Source organism: Gadus macrocephalus, chromosome 11, assembly GCF_031168955.1.
Source record: "Gadus macrocephalus chromosome 11, ASM3116895v1".
Lineage (NCBI taxonomy): Eukaryota > Metazoa > Chordata > Actinopteri > Gadiformes > Gadidae > Gadus > Gadus macrocephalus.
The window spans coordinates 8,570,869-8,587,988 of record NC_082392.1 but is presented as its reverse complement, the minus strand read 5'-3'; the positions used below and the strand labels follow the sequence as shown (position 1 = coordinate 8,587,988).

Sequence of the window (17,120 nt, the reverse complement as noted above, 5' to 3'; positions counted from 1 at the left end):
ATCCATGTACACCCCAGCACCCTTCACCCCTCCCCACCCTGCAGCGTGTCCCTCCACCCTGCTCCTTCGTACTGCTCTCAAGACTCTCAGGGGGTTGGAGGTTATTCTTGGTTTCTGCCTCAGTGCTCGGCCTGTCCCTCTACCTCCCTCCCTCTCCTGTCCCTCTCTCTCTCTGCCCCCTCTCACTGTGGATCTTCGCTGTCCTCTCAGTTGTGCTTGTGTGTGTGTGTCTCGTCGTTTTATCCGCTGCACTTTCTGTACCGCTTGCGATGCTTACCTGCTTTACGGCCTGACTTGGAAGAACACTTTTCTTTTTTTTTTTTGCCTCTCAAGCATAATTTTGCCCACTGTTTTGACTCCGCTTTTCATATCCATTGCTACATATTTCTGATGACCTCACCTCAAGATATTTTCCACTGGGACCCAAGAGTCCTTTTCGTCCACTCGTTATAGTTTTCTTCTTAGGGGGCTTCTCGCTTTGTTCAAGCCTCTCCTTCTGTCTCTTCCTGTACTGTCAGCCACAGCTTTACCTGCCTTCCCTCCCTTTCTCCCTGCCTGTCTCCCTCACTTGTCTCCTCTCTTCCTCCTCTCTCCATTATCATTGTTGACTATCTCTCGCTCACACTGGCTGCCTACCTCATTGTCTGACTCTGCGTTATGGGGAAGACAGAAATGCTTTCTCTTTACAAGGGCTTCCTGGACTGCATCTGCCTCTGCCTGTCTGTGAGTATTTCCATCTTCTCAGAAGTTTGTGTGTACGCGTGTTTTTTGTGGTTGTACTACTCTTGTCCTCCTCTGTGAAATGTGACCAATCTTATCTTAGACCCGTCCTGGATTGAGTTCCTGTTACTTCATGCTATGCTTAGTACTATTACCTCACTGATTTAATAAACATATTTGGTTTCCAACTTTCGGCAAAGTGTCTGGAAACTAAATCAGGCGATAAACCAACGTGCATGGGTCTCCGCTTACATGCTTGTAAAGCTGGCGTTGTTTGCATGTATGTGCTGCCTAGACGTGTGTCTGTGTGATAGGTGTCTCTATCTCCACACGCAGAGCTTTATATGTAAACGTGTGTGTGTAGTGCAACACACTCACGTGCACTGTGCTGTTGAGATCTGCCGTATCATCTGGCCACAGTCCCGTTCTGCAGTAAGTGCAGCCTCAGGCCTTCTGATATTAATAACAGTCTCAGAATGCAGATGGAATCAGATCCTCCAGCAGCAGTCACTTGACATTTCTTATTAACCCCCTGTACAAGAAGCCCCTGTACCACCACTTAACCCCATTTAGTGACTATACACTCATAAACTCAAAATAAACTCATAAACAGGGTTAATGAAGGCCATGTTTGTTTCTGCACTTGTGTGTGTGTGTGTGCACGTGTGCGTGCGTGTGGAACGGCACATGTTTGTGCACGTGTCCAGTGTTTGGTTGTAGGGTGAGCAGGAGGTCAGCCCCACTGGCTGACCTTTGACCGATCGCACTAGACCCTGGGTTCAGGGGTCATTGGGTAGCAGGCATTATCCGCTCTGTGTTATGATGTTCTCCCTGTCTCCTCCACCCGGTCTCAGCGGAGAAGCAGTGAGGAGAAACGGGCCAAGAAGGGGAAGGACACAGAGAACGGACACCTCATTTACAAGCCTGGAGACGTCCTCCAAGACAGATGTGAGTCTCCTAAAGCCTTGCTTCTGATGCATTGCTGTAGCCCTGGGTTTAACCTCACCAGCACCCCTCCCACCTCAACAGATGAGATCGTCAACACCTTAGGAGAGGGAACTTTTGGGAAGGTGGTGCAATGTGTGGACAACGGCCGGTAATGCCCCCCTCCTCTGTTCATACAGATACAATTAAAATGCATATTAATGCAATGAATACAATATCAAGTGATTAAAATGTATCCCCCATACTCTTTCATTCTTTTATTTACTGAGCACATAGAGGTGGGACACACACCGCACTGAAGATCATCAAGAACCTGCAGAAGTACAGAGAGGCGGCCAAGCTGGAGATCACGGTACTAGAGACCATCAGCCAGAAGGACCCACACAACAGGCAGTGAGTGGAGGCTCGGTCTGGACTGTGGAGCCACCACACCGGAGGGCTCATGTGTGGTGGACGGCTTCTGTACCTTCATGTCCCCATAAAGTCCTCTACATCCTCAGTCATTCACACAGACACACACACACCTTCTTGTCCTCAGACTTTGTGTCCAGATGCTGGACTGGTTCCACTATGGCGGCCACGTCTGCATCTCCTTCGAGCTGCTGGCGCTCAGCACCTTTGACTTCCTGAAGAAGAACAACTTCCTGCCGTACCCCGTCCACCAGATCCGGCAGATGGCCCATCAAATCTGCAGCGCTGTCAAATGTGTGTGAGCAAGACCTCACCTCACCTTGTTGCTTACACCCTGAGAACCAATGTCAGCACTGAGAACCTACTGGCTGCAGTTCAGCCAGCTCTAGTGTTACCAAGGGCTTTCACACCTCGGCTTTGGTGAAGGCCTGCTCATTTTCAGATTTGAGCCTGCGTGTTTGTTACTTTGAATTGCATTGGAGAAAATCTGACCTAGAAAGTGTGTTATATATATAAATAGTGTTAAGTGTCCTTGGGCCTGGGTATTCAACCAGCTGTTCAGTCAAACGCTACTCAACTGTGTGGTGACTAGGTCCAAAGGCTTGTTTACTGTGTGAGTGTGGCACATGCAGAGTTTCATAAACAGACACAAACAAATTACCAAAAGCTCAGTGTCATTGAGACATTTGAGATGATGTCTGATTTGATATATAATGCCAGATTTTACACTGCGGCTCAGTCCGTGTATTTATTCGCCGAACAACATTGACATTTGTTATTGTCATTTGTGTGGCACTCGTACCAGCGGAGGGCGATGGCCGACCCACCTAACGCTTCTCTTTTTGTATCTTGTCCCCTCTCCCTCCCTGCTCCCTTCACTCTCTACTGCAGTTCTACATGACAATCAGCTGACTCACACAGACTTAAAGCCAGAAAACATCCTCTTTGTTAACTCCGACTACAACGTCATATACAACGCTGTCAAGGTGAGAGAGAGAGAGAGAGAGAGAGAGAGAGAGGGAGAGGGAGAGGGGGGGGGGGTTAGATGTTGTCATGTAGCTCGGCACTAATCGGATGTTAGCGTGTTGTGGATGTTAGCATGTTGTCACATGGTTCCCACCGTGCAGAAGTGTGACGAGCGGAGGATCAAGGACACGGCCGTGCGCCTGGTGGACTTCGGCAGCGCCACCTTTGACCACGAGCACCACTCCGTAGTCATCTCCACGCGGCACTACCGTGCCCCCGAGGTCATCCTTGGTGAGAGATGTCGACAGGGTCGGGCGAAATGTCAGCCCCCAGCCCCCTTATTTTCTAAAGCTTTGGTTACCGCCCGTCCTCCCCCTTCCTCCCCTCCCTCTGTCCACTCCTACTGTCCCTCCCCTCCCACCTCCTTTTGGTCTCTCTCACACCCCCTTTATTCCCCCCCCCCCCCCCCCCCCCCCAGAGCTGGGCTGGGGTCACCCCTGTGACGTGTGGAGCATCGGCTGCATCCTGCTGGAGTACTACGCGGGCGCCACGCTGTTCCAGGTGAACCCCGGGTTTGAGTCGGTCGTCTGGCTGGTGACATGCGTTGTGTTGGGTTGTGTCTCGCGCGTCCTTACTGGGATTCTCTCCTCACTGCGGCCTCACTGACCCTTTCCAACCGCATGGACGGTTTGTTTTTAAGACTCACGACAACAAAGAGCACCTGGCCATGATGCAGCGATTACAGGGACCCCTCCCCCAGAGGATGGTCCGCTTGAGCAGGTGACGTGCACGCATGCACACACGTACACACACACACACACACGCACAGACATGCATGTAAACACACACACAGACACGCACCATGCGCACCCACCCATCAAAGAGCTAAAATGTTTGAGTTCGACTTTCGTCAGACTGCTGTTTGTCTACCAGTCTATCTACCAGTGCTTCTACCAGTGTATCTACCAGTGCTTCTACCAGTGTATCTACCGGTGCTTCTACCAGTGTATCTACCGGTGCTTCTACCAGTGTATCTACCGGTGCTTCTACCAGTGTATCTACCAGTGTATCTAGTAGTGCATCTAGTGCCTCTACCAGTGAATCTACCAGTGTATCTACCGGTGCTTCTACCAGTGTATCTACCGGTGCTTCTACCAGTGTATCTACCGGTGCTTCTACCAGAACATCTACCAGTGTATCTAGTAGTGCATCTAGTGCCTCTACCAGTGAATCTACCAGTGTATCTACCAGTGTATCTACCAGTGTATCTACCAGTGTATCTACCAGTGTATCTACCAGTGAATCTACCAGTGTATCTACCAGTGTATCTACCAGTGTATCTACCAGTGTATCTACCAGTGAATCTACCAGTGAATCTACCAGTGTATCTACCAGTGCATCTACCAGTGCATCTACCAGTGTATCTACCAGTGCTTCTACCAGTGTATCTACCAGTGTATCTACCAGTGTATCTACCAGTGCTTCTACCAGTGTATCTACCAGTGTATCTACCAGTGCTTCTACCAGTGTATCTACCAGTGCATCTACCAGTGCATTTATCAGTGCATCTTCCAGTGCATCTACCAGATGCCACACAAGCCAGCAAGAGCCAACCTATTTTTTTTCATTTTATGGAGAGTAGTTTAGTCTCAAGCTTGTCCAATGTCCAGCCTTAAGAACAAGGCCCATCTGAAGAAAAGTTTTCAGCAAGCTATTTTCTAGTTATTTCGTTTATATTATATTATATTAGTCATATAAACGAAACAATTCGTTTCAAAGTGTTGCACCATTGTGCAATGTTTAATATATTTGGTATGGGCCGATTATATTGTAAATAATGTATCCATACAAAACACACAAACCCAGTTATAATTCACATTAGTGCTATCAGGTCTGATGGCCCTTGAAGGCTCCTCTTTTAGAGGAGAGAACTGCAGGCTTCATCTCGCGGCTGTTTTATATGGCGCAAATGGGGGATGCCTCTTTTGTCCTATATGTCATTTACGCACGGTTGGAGTGGATCCCACACACACTTCAAACACACCAAAAGAAAATACTAAACCCTGAATCTATACTCCATTAATGCCTCGTTATTTCTTCCCAGAAAGCAGAAGTATTTCTGCCATGGACGTCTGGATTGGAACGAGCACTCCAGGGCCGGGCTTTATGTCCAGACCAGATGCAAACCCCTGAGGGTGAGGCCAGGGGGAGGCTTTGTGGGCCGTCCTGCTCTGTGTGTGTAGGGGAGGGTGAGGAGGAGGGGGCTTGGCTCTGGGGACAAGATTGGAAGACAGGTGAGTTAGTGGCAGGTGTGGTCAATGCACTGATCAAGGGTCTTCCAACCACAGCCTCAGCGCCAAGCCCCCTCCCATCGCTCCACCACAGAAGGAGCTCAACCCCCGCCTCGTCTCCACACTATTATGAAACATTGGCAGACATATGTGAGGCTGACTCACAGCCTCTCCTCTGACCTGTCCTCCAGAGCTACCTGAAGGCCAAGGCCATGGACCACTACCAGCTGCTGGACCTGCTGGAGAAGATGCTGCAGTACGAGCCCTCTGACCGCCTCTCCCTCTCCTCCGCTCTGTCTCACCCCTTCTTCCTCCCCCCCGTCCCTCAGCACAGATACAGCCAGCTTTGGGGGGGAGCGGTGGTGGCCCCATCTCCCCTCCCCAACACACTCCCCCTGGAGGCCCAGGGGGCGGAGCCCTGCATCCCCTGGGAAGCCTTATATTTATATCAATGATCAGGTCGTCATTGAGTATCGCGTCTCCTTCTGAGAATCCCTTGGTGCACTGCTCTACTTTAGCTGCTTTCAATTCAAAACTATTACTGTGAAACAGATCGTCTGGTCACAGGGCTTGAGGTTTTGTTTGGATATTGTTTTGGAAATGGTAACCTGCTCTATCAATGAAAAAGACTTTGCTTCTCCCCACATCTTTGATTGACAGTATCTCCAGCCAATCAGAGAGGCCTAGTGGTGTAGGATAGTCAGGTATTCTTGCTTTTTACCTGTGTAGGGATTTCCACATATCAGTGTTATAAGCATCTGTTACCCGTTACATAAATGCCAAAGAGATAAAGTAAAAAATGGAAGGCGATTATTCAACAAAGCCTTCTCAACCTTTTGTATAATTGCACCTGTTTCCTGTGTATATTTTTTATTTAATTATTTCTTAGCTGTTTTATAAAATGACCTATTGTGATGTTTTTACGTATATGACGATCCCTGTGTCCATTGATTGGTCTGGGGTCTCTATACACGCTGTGGTGGTCTGTTGGCAGGGCTCTGGTAGAATGCAGCTAAGAGGGAGCACCGCCAAAAATCTCCACCACTATATCTCTCTACTCTGCCTGGGCAGAGGTGAAGACTTGTTATTAGTGTGTGAATGCCCAAAGCATGCGCGCGTGCGTGGGTGCGTGGGTGCGTGCGTGGGTGCGTGCGTGGGTGCGTGTGTGCGTGCTTGTGTCTGTGTGTGTGTGAATCTAAAATTAACCCCACACTAAAACCAAAATGTGCAGGTGTTAATGAGTATGGATGAGGGTAGAGTAAAGGGAAGGTAGGGGAGTGTATCTGGTTTTATAGAGTTGAAGGGCTGTGTTACAAATACCAACCCCAAAACGTGCATTTGGTTGCCATATTATTATTCTATAGAGCTCTTTGTTGTTCAGTTGTTGGATTTTACTTTCACTTTCAGCAACCGGTTATTTATTTGAGCAGAATGAATGGTAATTGAGGTACATATAATTGAGACCATGTAAGGGATGAATCACGACCGAGAGTCCTGTTATTGGAGATAATTGACGTGTTTTTGAGTGTTGAGTGTTCACCACCGCACAATAACGACAGACATTCTGGAGTGCTTTATTCCACTTGAACCTCTGTTACCAACAATGTAAGGCATTACTCACTTTCATCTCTAACGTTATTGGTTTCTATTGACTTTGGTAGTGGTAAATGTTGGATTTGTAGTGCATTGATTTTCTACGGTAAAAAGGCAGAGATGTCCCATTATTAAAAAAGAATGCACACGTTTCAAGCGTAATTGACCAATCAGAAAATAAAGTATATTCAAAAATACTGTGGTATGAAAACATTAATTATTTAATTACACTGTTTCCATTTCCATGTATGTGTTTGTGCACACACACACATACGTTTGAGTGTTCTGTTTGTTAGTACGTTTATAATATGGTCACACGTGGACCCCTTGTGTGTGGTCATATGTCAGCCTACTTGTGAGCGAAATCATGGTGATTAACTTAACAATAGATGGCCCTGTGTGTGTGTGTGTGTGTGTGTGTGTGTGTGTGTGTGTGTGTGTGTGTGTGTGTGTGTGTGTGTGTGTGTGTGTGTGTGTGTGCGCATGTGCGTGTGTGTGCGTGTGTGTGCGCGTGTGTGTTTGGGGGGTTGTTTGGGTATGGGATCAATGTCCATGTTTCACGTGCTGAACAGTGCATGCCTTAATTGGATCAGTGGTGGTGTGAGTGACCACTTGCTCTCTCAAACACACACACACACACAAACCATTGCTGCTTATCTTGTATCAAGTCTTTTTAATTTATATAACACTGTTGTGATTTAGATTGAGGAATACAACTGCAGATTATTTTAGATTAAAAAAAAACTGAATTTATTATATTCCCTTCCACTTCTTTCATCTTTTTGACTTATCAACCCGGCAGTATCAGTTCACCACCGCGTCTGAATCCTCCGCTGGGGAGCTCTGCTGCTGTGGTCGCGTAGTCAACGGAACCCAGCGCTGTCGTGGGAGGGAGTTATTTGGCGTGAAGACAGGGAAGGGTGATCTTGTTAAGCCATTAATGTGTCCTCACCTGACACAAACCAAGGCCGTACGCTGTGGAGGGGCCCGCTGCAGGGGACACAGTCTCAATTGTTGCATTGTGCGAGTGTGTGCCCTCGTGCGTGCATGTGTGTAGGTGTTTATGAACACACAGAACGGGGCATGGCAGTGGACCGAGGGGGTGGTGGAGATGTCCGGAGAACTGAATCAATGTAACCACAACATGCCGTGGGAGGAGATGCATGTTTTTGTGGCGGGGATGAAGGAGAGTGACCATGACATTCTCTCTAGCGCAGCTCATGATGCTCCAGGTGCTCCTGTCTAACACACACACACTGCTCAGCGACCACACACGGCTCGTGCTATGGAGCCAAGATGGCCGCTAGGTCAATAAGGCCCATAGGCAGACGAGACAGCTATTTCTCACTTTATCCTCTTCCTTTCCTAGACCTGGTCTGCACCTCTTTTTCCCCTCCTCTCATCATCCCTGTCTTTCAATTGATCTATTTCTGGAACGACCGGAAAACATAAACTGACTCATCAGAGAAGGTGAATGAGGGCCATAAAATTGACCACCCCCATTCCCACACACCCTAAATAGACTTTAACGACTGACTTTATGTCAGGTCTCATCGCTGCTAGTCAACACTGAGGCCTCTTGCTGTTGCACTTTTACTGGGTTCCTGGGTGAAGCTTAAAACATCAAACGGCCCATCTATTCATCCTGATTATTTAATCGTGTGCTTCCAAATTTAGTTGTCTACTCTTTGTTCCCCCTCCTGGCCACAGTGTCTCTTCTGTTCCTGGTTTTCAGCTCTGTGTTTGATCTAGCCGACCACAAGTGTCCGTCTGGCTGCGCACCCTGCTGTCTGCAGGGCTCAGGGGAACGCACCGGAACTCTCAGGAACTCAGAGGAACGCACAGGAACTCATCAGGAACTCACAGGAACTCACAGGAACTCATCAGGAACTCACAGGAACTCATCAGGAACTCAACAGGAACACACAGGAACTCACAGGAACTCAACAGGAACACACAGGAACTCACAGGAACTCAACAGGAACACACAGGAACTCACAGGAACTCATCAGGAACTCAACAGGAATACACAGGAACTCATTAGGAACACACAGGAACTCACAGGAACTCAACAGGAACACACAGGAACTCACAGGAACTCATCAGGAACTCAACAGGAATACACAGGAACTCATTAGGAACACACAGGAACTCACAGGAACTCAACAGGAACACACAGGAACTCACAGGAACTCAACAGGAACACACAGGAACTCACAGGAACTCATCAGGAACTCAACAGGAATACACAGGAACTCATTAGGAACTCATCAGGAACTCATCAGAAACTAGTCAGGAACACACAGGAACTCACAGGCTGTTTGGAACATGTATACAATGAATATATAGGCTATATATCATATATATTATATATACTATAGATATATTCATATGTATAGTCCCAGTTGTACACCAACCCTTCAGCTTTAACAGTGAGACAGAACCATGACACACAACCGTACCACACAACATGGTGTCATCCTTCCCTTGCACATGTGACCCAGCGGAGGCGTGCTCTCCCTCTGCTAACAGGATTGAAACTCATTAGCCTGGAGGAGCTAATCTGTATTGGGGGGGGGGTAGAAGAGGTGAAGGCAGACGGAAACCTAAATCCATAAGACTAGAAGATCGTCCGTTGGCCTGAGGGAACGGAGGAGCAGCGACGGCAGAACAGCACTGGGAAGGCGCCTGGTCAACAGCTCAGAGGGTTCCTGGATCTGGACTGGGACATTTGCAGCCGCCATCTGCCTGCATCCTGTAGGATCTGCCTTGGGCCTACCTGCCTACACACCGGGCCTGGTAAGACCAGACTCCACTACATGGGTTTGTGTTTATGTGTGAATGTTCAAACTCTAGTGGCTTGAGTTATGTGTGTGTGCGTGGGGGGAACAGCAGGGATGAATGGCTTGAACAAATAGCTCTTCGTGTCTGTCTGGATGTCACCTTCACCTACACAACACCCACACCCTCTCCCCATCCCACCGTTCTCTCTCTCCCCCCCACTCCCCCCACATTCTCCCCCCACTTCACCCTCTGCTTTTCTTTTATTCCTCCATTTTTAATTTCCCATTCCCTCTTTTACTTTGTTCCCTCCTTTCCATCTGTCTTCCCTCCTTATCTTGTCCTGCCAGTGGCTCTGCTCCTGCCTTTTCTTTGTGCCGATAAATCAAGACCACAGAGCGACGCAAACCCCTTTATCTGGTGGGCGCGGCGACCTCCGCACCCAGCCAGACGCCGTTCCCCGCCCCGTCTGCGTGTGGCGGTGCGTGTGTGCAGGCCTTGTCTGACTGCATGGTTCCCCTGCCCTTGGCCCTGTCTCCACCTCTTAATCAACGCTGCCCAATGCCTCTGTCCCCCAGGCTCAGCCCACGATGACAACATGAGGGCAGCAGATTAGTGCTTTCTGCTGATCCAGCTCCTCCAAACCCAACAGGACGGTGGACGTCTGTCACGCACGCACGCACGCACGCACGCACGCACGCACGCACGCACGCACGCACGCACGCACGCACGCACGCACGCACGCACGCACGCACGCACGCACGCACGCACACACACACACACACGCACACAGACGCGCGCGCGCATCATGGACTCTGTAGTGAGGAAGACCCTGAGGGGGCCCGTCAGGAAGCTGACCAGCTGTGTGTCGGGAGAGAGGGAGAAGGAGGTGATGTTCGACCACAGGCAGAGGAGAGCCAGAGGAGGAGCAAGAGGAGCAGGAGGAGCAGGAGGAGGAGCAGGAGGAGCAGGAGGAGGAGGGAGAGAGGGAGCAGGAGGAGGAGGAGGAGGAGTGAGATCAGCACGTAGACGTCCGTGCAGAGGCGCTCCTCCTCAGGCAGCCCCCTGCCCCAGGGAGTCCGCAGCCCCCCGCTCCCACCAGCCTGGCCTGGACCCGGAGAGGCAAGTTCAAATGGGTCCAGACCCAACCAATCAAACCCCACCGCCACCGTGCTATACTGAAAACAAACACTTGTTTCCGTCATACATCACAACACATTATTTGACCTCCTTGCTGTAGGTGATGCTGTACGTACAGTACGTCTGATGTCTTTCTGTGCTCGCTGCGTGTTTCTTGTTCATCCACAGGAAGCCGCGAGAAGGTCTGAATGCTAAGAAGAACGCCGAGAGGGCGGCCCTGAGGGCTCACTACAGGAGGAAGTACCAGCTCACCAGGGTGAGGGAATGGCTCTTTCTCATTTGAAGTGATTCAAGTCATTATTATTTTTTAATGGTGACCCAGCTTTGATTCCCGACCTGTGAATCTATGCTATACTTCATTCCCTCTCACGTTCAACCCTCTTGTCTTCACTGTCCTGAAATATAGTCCCAAGGAAAACTCAGAGAGGAAAATCATGAACCCACTCTCCAAACACAATACAAACTCTCATGTGTGTGTGTGTGTTCTTGCAGTTCATCTCGTTTTTCTTATTCCCAATAGAGCGCCAAGGACACGGACCATTTGAGGCCGTTTGGAGGGAAAATAGCTCTCCCCCGCGAGCTGGCGAAAATAGTTCATTCCGACAGTAAGAGCAAGGACGATGGATTCAACTTATTGAAGGCGTTCCAAGGCCTCAGCTTCAGCACGGGGCCGGTCCAAGGGGCCAGACGCAGCCACACCCCCACCCCTCAAACAGCCAATGGGGCCACGTGCCAAGTCATGTGATCGGGAGGTGATCTATGACTGTGCTGGTTGTGATGGGACCCTTACAACTCCCCACGGGACAGACCATGAGGTCATACACATGACCAGCTCACCGACGGCTGGATGCTTTACATGAATCTACACATTTGACAAATTCATGTTTGATATGCTTTTTGAATACTTTTTATTCATATTTCTTGCTAACTTTTAATATGTATTAAATGCGCGGTATTATATTTGATCATAACGTATTGTATATGTTGGTTTGTAATGGTTTTTAAGATGTGTTTTATGCATTGTCACATAATCACTATTGCATGTACACATTTTATTTATGTTTATATTCATTTAAGTTTTTGTACTTTCATCAATCCTAAGCACCTTGTGAGGTTGACTGAAGATTATAACTTCTCCATGATCTTTTTAAGAAGGGCCATTTTGGAATAAACTGCTTTTGCTTTGCATTTTGGTGTTCATTATCTAACGGTTAGAGGAAGGATGTGTGTTTGAGCATCCATGCGTGCTTGTGTTTGTATGTGTGTCCGTGCGCATGTTTGTGTATGTTTGTGTGTGTTTTTGAGCGTGCCAGCGTGTGTCTGTCTGTCTGTCTGTCTGTCTGTCTGTCTGTCTGTCTGTCTGTCTGTCTGTCTGTCTGTCTGTCTGTCTGTCTGTGTGTGTGTGTGTGTGTGTGTGTGTGTGTGTGTGTGTGCGTGCCTGTGTGAGTCTGTACGTCATCACCGACTAGGCTCTCTTCGGGCTGTGTTGTTGTTCCCTTGAACCTTCCCCATCAGACCCATAAATCAGCCGCACTATCAGGACGGGATCGGCCCTGGAGGACGCCTAGGGGTGAGCAGAGAGAGCCAGATGAAGGAGGGGCGGCCGGAGGCTCTGTGCTGAGCGCTGGAGTCAGAGATGCACCTGTTGGGTGGAACCAGGCTGACCATGTCCTTCCACCTGGCTGCGTGCGGCCGGCTGCGAGGGAGGTGGGCTTCCAGCGGGCGTCTGGGGGGCCCGGCCTGCCGTAGAGCCCTCTGTACCCCGACGGCTGCGGCCATGACTGGGAGGACCAGGACGGCGGCGGCGGTGGTGGTGGGAGTGGGACGGGCGGAGGGCAGGAGGAGCCAGAGCCGGAGCATGGAGCAGACGGGAGGGAGGAAGAGCGCAGGGGTGCGAGCCTTCAGGGAGATCCCTCACACGGGGAGGAGCGGCTGGCTGAACCTGCTGCGCTTCTGGAAGGAGGGCCGCTTCAACCTGCTGCATAAGCACATGGAGAGCACCTTCAACACGCTGGGACCTATCTACAGGTACACCGCAGCCCGGGGCTTACAGAGGAGCTAGTGGACTATAGACCGGACCAGGGATTCTCCACTGGTGGGGCATTTTGAGTGGGTCACACAGCATTATGCCCTACCATAACCGTTAGGAAGAAGCCCATGAATTGACTAATGTTTCAAATTGAATTCACGTTTCATACTAAGCTTTGAGTTGTAGCTTTGTCCTTCACAGCACATTGTTGATTGCAGCAGTATTGGTCACCAAATATTGTGATTATTTTTTGGTTGTGAGGTAATAACAAATGACCCATTTGGGCGTTGAGGGTGGACCAGTTGAACAACTGGACTACACTATAGTGGATATCAAATAAAACCATCAACAAAACTATGGGCAGGTTTAGATTATAGACTCCATGGCTGTCTTGGTAAAGACAATATATTGTATAATCCTCATCTGTTCAGTAAACTAAATTCAGATTTACACTATATGCTCAACTACTTTCAGATATAAACTACAGATTGATAGTGGCTGAAAAAACTATAGGCTGATAACTCCAGAGTACTTATATGGAGATATTTTCCACGGGCCCATTCAAGAGCAATTTAAATAGTAATTAATTGATTCATTAAAGGTTAATTCCGGAGTAAAATGGATTTGGTATATGTTTTGTATGATAACGAGTTGAAACGTTTGTTTTGGAGCACAAAAAACGCATATAGGCGCTTTCTTCATTTGGCTGTTAGCCGATTCTATCAAAACGCTAGAAACTTGGAACGATGGGGAACCGGTTATGGTAAAAACTAAATCGCTTTTTTAAACCACTTAAAAGGCTAAAAGTAGCCAGACACTTCTTTGGCAATATAATAAGGGTCTTAAAATATAAAACGAGGCATTGAGAACTTTGTAAGTGTACAGAGTGTATATTAAAAAGGACATTTTTTACACACAATATCATCAGTAGATCAAATGTCGACGCCATTTTGTTTTTAAGACTCAACAAGTAGATTGGCGAACACAGAGCTTGCGTGTTGCTGAAGGATGTCACAATATCTGTGTTGGTCAATCTACCTATCGAGTCTTAAAAACAAAATGGCGTTGAAGGGTGATCTACTGATGTTATTGTGTGTATAAAATGTCCATTTTAATAAACAATCTGTACACTTACAAAGTTCTCAATGCCTCGTTTTATATGTTAAGACCCTTATTATACTACCAAAGAAGTGTCGGGCTACTTTTAGCCTTTTAAGTGGTTTAAAATAGCGATTTCGTTTTGACCATAACCAGTGCCCCCATCGTTCCAAGTTTATAGTGTTTCGATAGAATCTGCTAAAAACAGCCAACTGAAGAAAGCGTCTATGTGCGGTTTTTGTGCTGCAAAACAAACTCGTTATCATACAAAACATATACCAAATCCATTTTACACCGGATTTACCCTTTAATCAATCAAAAACATCCTGATTAAGTCTGTCTCTTCCTTAGGCCATACTAAGTCCTCAGGACTTCATGAGCCTATCACCCCCTCTCACTGGGGTCTGCTGCAGCACTATTCCTAGCGTGTCATTAACAGTGACGGGGGGGGGGGGGGGGGGCGGTTGATGTGACCCTGAGTGTGTTGTGTCAGGGAGAACCTGGGCGCCCACAGCAGCGTCAACATCATGATGCCCGCCGACATCGGGGAGCTGTTCCGCTCCGAGGGGCTGCACCCCCGCCGCATGACCCTGCAGCCCTGGGCCACGCACCGCGAGATACGCCAGCACCAGAAGGGCGTCTTCCTCAAGTAGGGCCTCCCCTGTAGCTCTATGTGTGAGTGTGTGCAGGTGTCTGTGTGTGCGTGCGTGCGTGCGTGCGTGTGTGTGTTAGCCCAGTGTGTCAGCCATTAAATACCTGCAGAATGTTTTGCTTCTTCCATCCCCCCCTCCTCCTGAAGGAATGGTGAGGAGTGGCGTTCGGACCGCCTGTTGCTGAACAGGGAGATCATGATGGCGGGGGCGGTGCAGCGCTTCCTGCCGCTGCTGGACCAGGTGGCGGGGGACTTCAGCCGCATGCTGCGGGCCCGCGTGGAGCGGGGCGCGCGCCGCAGCCTGACCCTCGACCCCAGCCCCGACCTCTTCCGCTTCGCCCTTGAAGGTCCCCACGCCTTCCTATACATCCATGTGTGTTTTTTTGTGTGTGTGTGCTTGGAGAGTTGAATACATGTGTGTCTCTGTGTGCTTGGATGTGCTGGCAAAGAGTCTTCTTCTGCCTTTATACTTGTATTCCCTTATATTGCATTAAAAGATAAGATTGGTAAAGAATAAAGGACACACACACACACACACACACACACACACACACACACACACACACACACACACACACACACACACACACACACACTGACATAACATAATACTAATCTGAATGTTTACAACCTACTCATGCACAGCAGAAAAAAATCCTTGTGTGTTTATCTCTGTAAAGTGTGCTTGTGTACACACCGGGTCACGGATTGTTTATTTGTAAAAATAGAGGGAGGCATTCACCCGCAGCCGCACGGCAGCTAGCAAGCCTCCCCATTGGTCCAGACAGACAGGACTCTTTGAAACGGTGTGGTGAAATGCGGCGCGTGCAGAGGTGTGAAAGTTTGGCCCACGCTATTTGCATATCTCCCTGTGGTCTGCCTTTGTTTGTGTTTGTGTTTCGTGAGTATGTTGTGGGTCTGTGTTTGTACGAATGTGAGCGCATGCAACTGTATTTACGAGTTGGCACACATTGTATTTGTGTGCGCTTCACACCATTCCCCGCTCTTTGGCGCTGGCGTGGGTTCCCTGGGCGGAGACGCCCGTGGCGGCGGCGGCGGTGAAGGTTGGCTGAGGACTTGGGAGTCACGGTGGTGCTGATGAATTGCTCCTCAGCTCAAGGAGCCAGGTGCTAAGCCCGGGTAGAAATAGCCGGGATGTGAAACCCTAGCCAGCGCACCGATGTGTCGCTAATACAACACATGTTGGATGGAAGACCGCGCCTGGAATCCCTTAAATCCTCTCCACTCTAGAGGACATGCTGTGCAAACGAGCAGTCCATTGATTCTCTTTAAGCGGACTTCAAAACCAAAACCGTTTCGCACATTTAGCACGTTATTTGTCAATACCTTTGCTGACTGAATTGGGTGCTACTGCTGTTATATCTTCATTGATCATTACTTTTTTGTTATAATGTTAAACAGACAAGCCAACTCACACTGAAACCAAACTTTTCATGTCATCTACTTTTTCATTCATGTAATTTTTATGTGTCCTACTTTCTCCCCAACCCCATCTCATCTTAACCGACCTGTAGCCAGCTGTCATGTGATCTACGGGGAGCGCATAGGCCTGTTCTCCTCCTCGCCGTCCCAGGAGTCCCAGAGGTTCATCTGGGCCGTGGAGAGAATGCTGTCCACCACGCCGCCGCTCCTGTATCTGCCCCCTCGGCTTCTATCTCGCATTGGCGCCCCCTTGTGGACACAGCACGCCACTGCATGGGACCACATCTTCACCCACGGTGAGGGAAGCATAAGTTGATTTTGTTATATTGTGTAGCATAGCATTTTCAAATTAGTATAATGTATTCCTTATCCCCTGTTTATGCATCTTGCTTTTCACGTTATTTCATGAATTGGTTTGTTTGTTTGCGAATCCCTCTTCCAACAATTCTCCCTCAACCATGTTTTGTGTTTTAAAGCGGAGGCCAGGATCCAGAAGGGGTGCCAGCGGCTGTCCTCTCCCAACGGGGGAAGCTCTAAAGCGGGGGCGGCAGGGGGCCAGTACACTGGGGTACTGGGCCAGCTGATGGAGAAAGGACAGCTGTCTCTGGATCTCATCAAAGCCAACGTTACCGAGCTGATGGCCGGAGGCGTGGATACGGTGTGTGTGGATCTTATAGTGTCGATTGCAGCTGAGAGGATCCTGGTAGTGTGAATGAGTGACATGTCTAGCGCTTTGAGGGCCCTATGCTGTATCCTGTGTCTGAGTACCTGTTTTCATCATGGTCAATGTCCATAATGTCAGGTGTCCCTATTCCACTACCGACTGGCCCTGCTTTGGGCGATAAATGAATAGCCCTCTAAGCATCAGATCAGAGGACGCTGACTGCCAAAGTATATTGAATTGGCTGCCCTGCTGCAATGACTGGCAATGTTTCTATAGCTCTAGAATAGATATTTAGAGGGAGGGATATATAGCAAGCAATGGCCTGTGTGAAGGCCAACCTGAATGAATAATATAGGCTCCAGGTTTCATTATGCAATCCACCAGTCC

The 17,120-nt window shown here is 48.9% G+C and overlaps 3 protein-coding genes across 7 annotated transcripts in view; all 3 read left to right on the top strand.

Annotated features, from left to right (window-relative positions):
* The first annotated feature begins 122 nt into the window (after nt 1-122).
* LOC132467637 (dual specificity protein kinase CLK2-like) lies at nt 123-7,506 on the top strand. Of its 3 annotated transcripts, XR_009528046.1 has the most exons (12): nt 125-723; nt 1,575-1,668; nt 1,750-1,816; nt 1,942-2,058; nt 2,204-2,370; nt 2,968-3,062; nt 3,204-3,333; nt 3,521-3,603; nt 3,743-3,822; nt 5,147-5,237; nt 5,525-6,829; nt 6,860-7,506. XR_009528046.1 is itself a non-coding variant. In XM_060065087.1 (11 exons), exons 1-11 carry the CDS (start codon nt 658-660, stop codon nt 5,786-5,788), a joined length of 1,254 nt encoding a protein of 417 aa, XP_059921070.1. In that variant the 5' UTR covers nt 125-657; the 3' UTR covers nt 5,789-7,504. The 3 variants fall into 3 exon arrangements, 1 of the variants encoding a protein (XP_059921070.1); XR_009528047.1 differs by lacking the exon at nt 6,860-7,506 and having other exon boundaries at nt 123-723; nt 5,147-5,336; nt 5,525-5,624; XM_060065087.1 differs by having other exon boundaries at nt 5,525-7,504.
* Nucleotides 7,507-9,506: 2,000 nt separating this feature from the next.
* LOC132467651 (complexin-3-like) lies at nt 9,507-12,035 on the top strand. Of its 3 annotated transcripts, none has more exons than XM_060065111.1 (4): nt 9,507-9,725; nt 10,286-10,829; nt 11,016-11,103; nt 11,368-12,035. In XM_060065111.1, the coding sequence occupies exons 2-4, from the start codon at nt 10,516-10,518 to the stop codon at nt 11,590-11,592; spliced, it is 627 nt and encodes a 208-aa protein (XP_059921094.1). In that variant the 5' UTR covers nt 9,507-9,725; nt 10,286-10,515; the 3' UTR covers nt 11,593-12,035. The 3 variants fall into 3 exon arrangements, with proteins under 3 accessions (XP_059921094.1, XP_059921092.1, XP_059921093.1); XM_060065109.1 differs by having other exon boundaries at nt 10,058-10,829; XM_060065110.1 differs by having other exon boundaries at nt 10,058-10,833; nt 11,020-11,103.
* A 347-nt stretch (nt 12,036-12,382) lies between these two features.
* Nucleotides 12,383-17,120, top strand: part of LOC132467631 (cytochrome P450 11B, mitochondrial) — a 7,945-nt gene continuing 3,207 nt past the window's right edge. Inside the window, exons 1-5 of the mRNA XM_060065079.1 lie at nt 12,383-12,875; nt 14,468-14,623; nt 14,774-14,973; nt 16,162-16,365; nt 16,546-16,727. Of these exons, the coding sequence (XP_059921062.1) occupies nt 12,484-12,875; nt 14,468-14,623; nt 14,774-14,973; nt 16,162-16,365; nt 16,546-16,727 (1,134 nt within the window). The 5' untranslated portion in view covers nt 12,383-12,483. The remainder of the gene's footprint in view (nt 12,876-14,467; nt 14,624-14,773; nt 14,974-16,161; nt 16,366-16,545; nt 16,728-17,120) is intronic.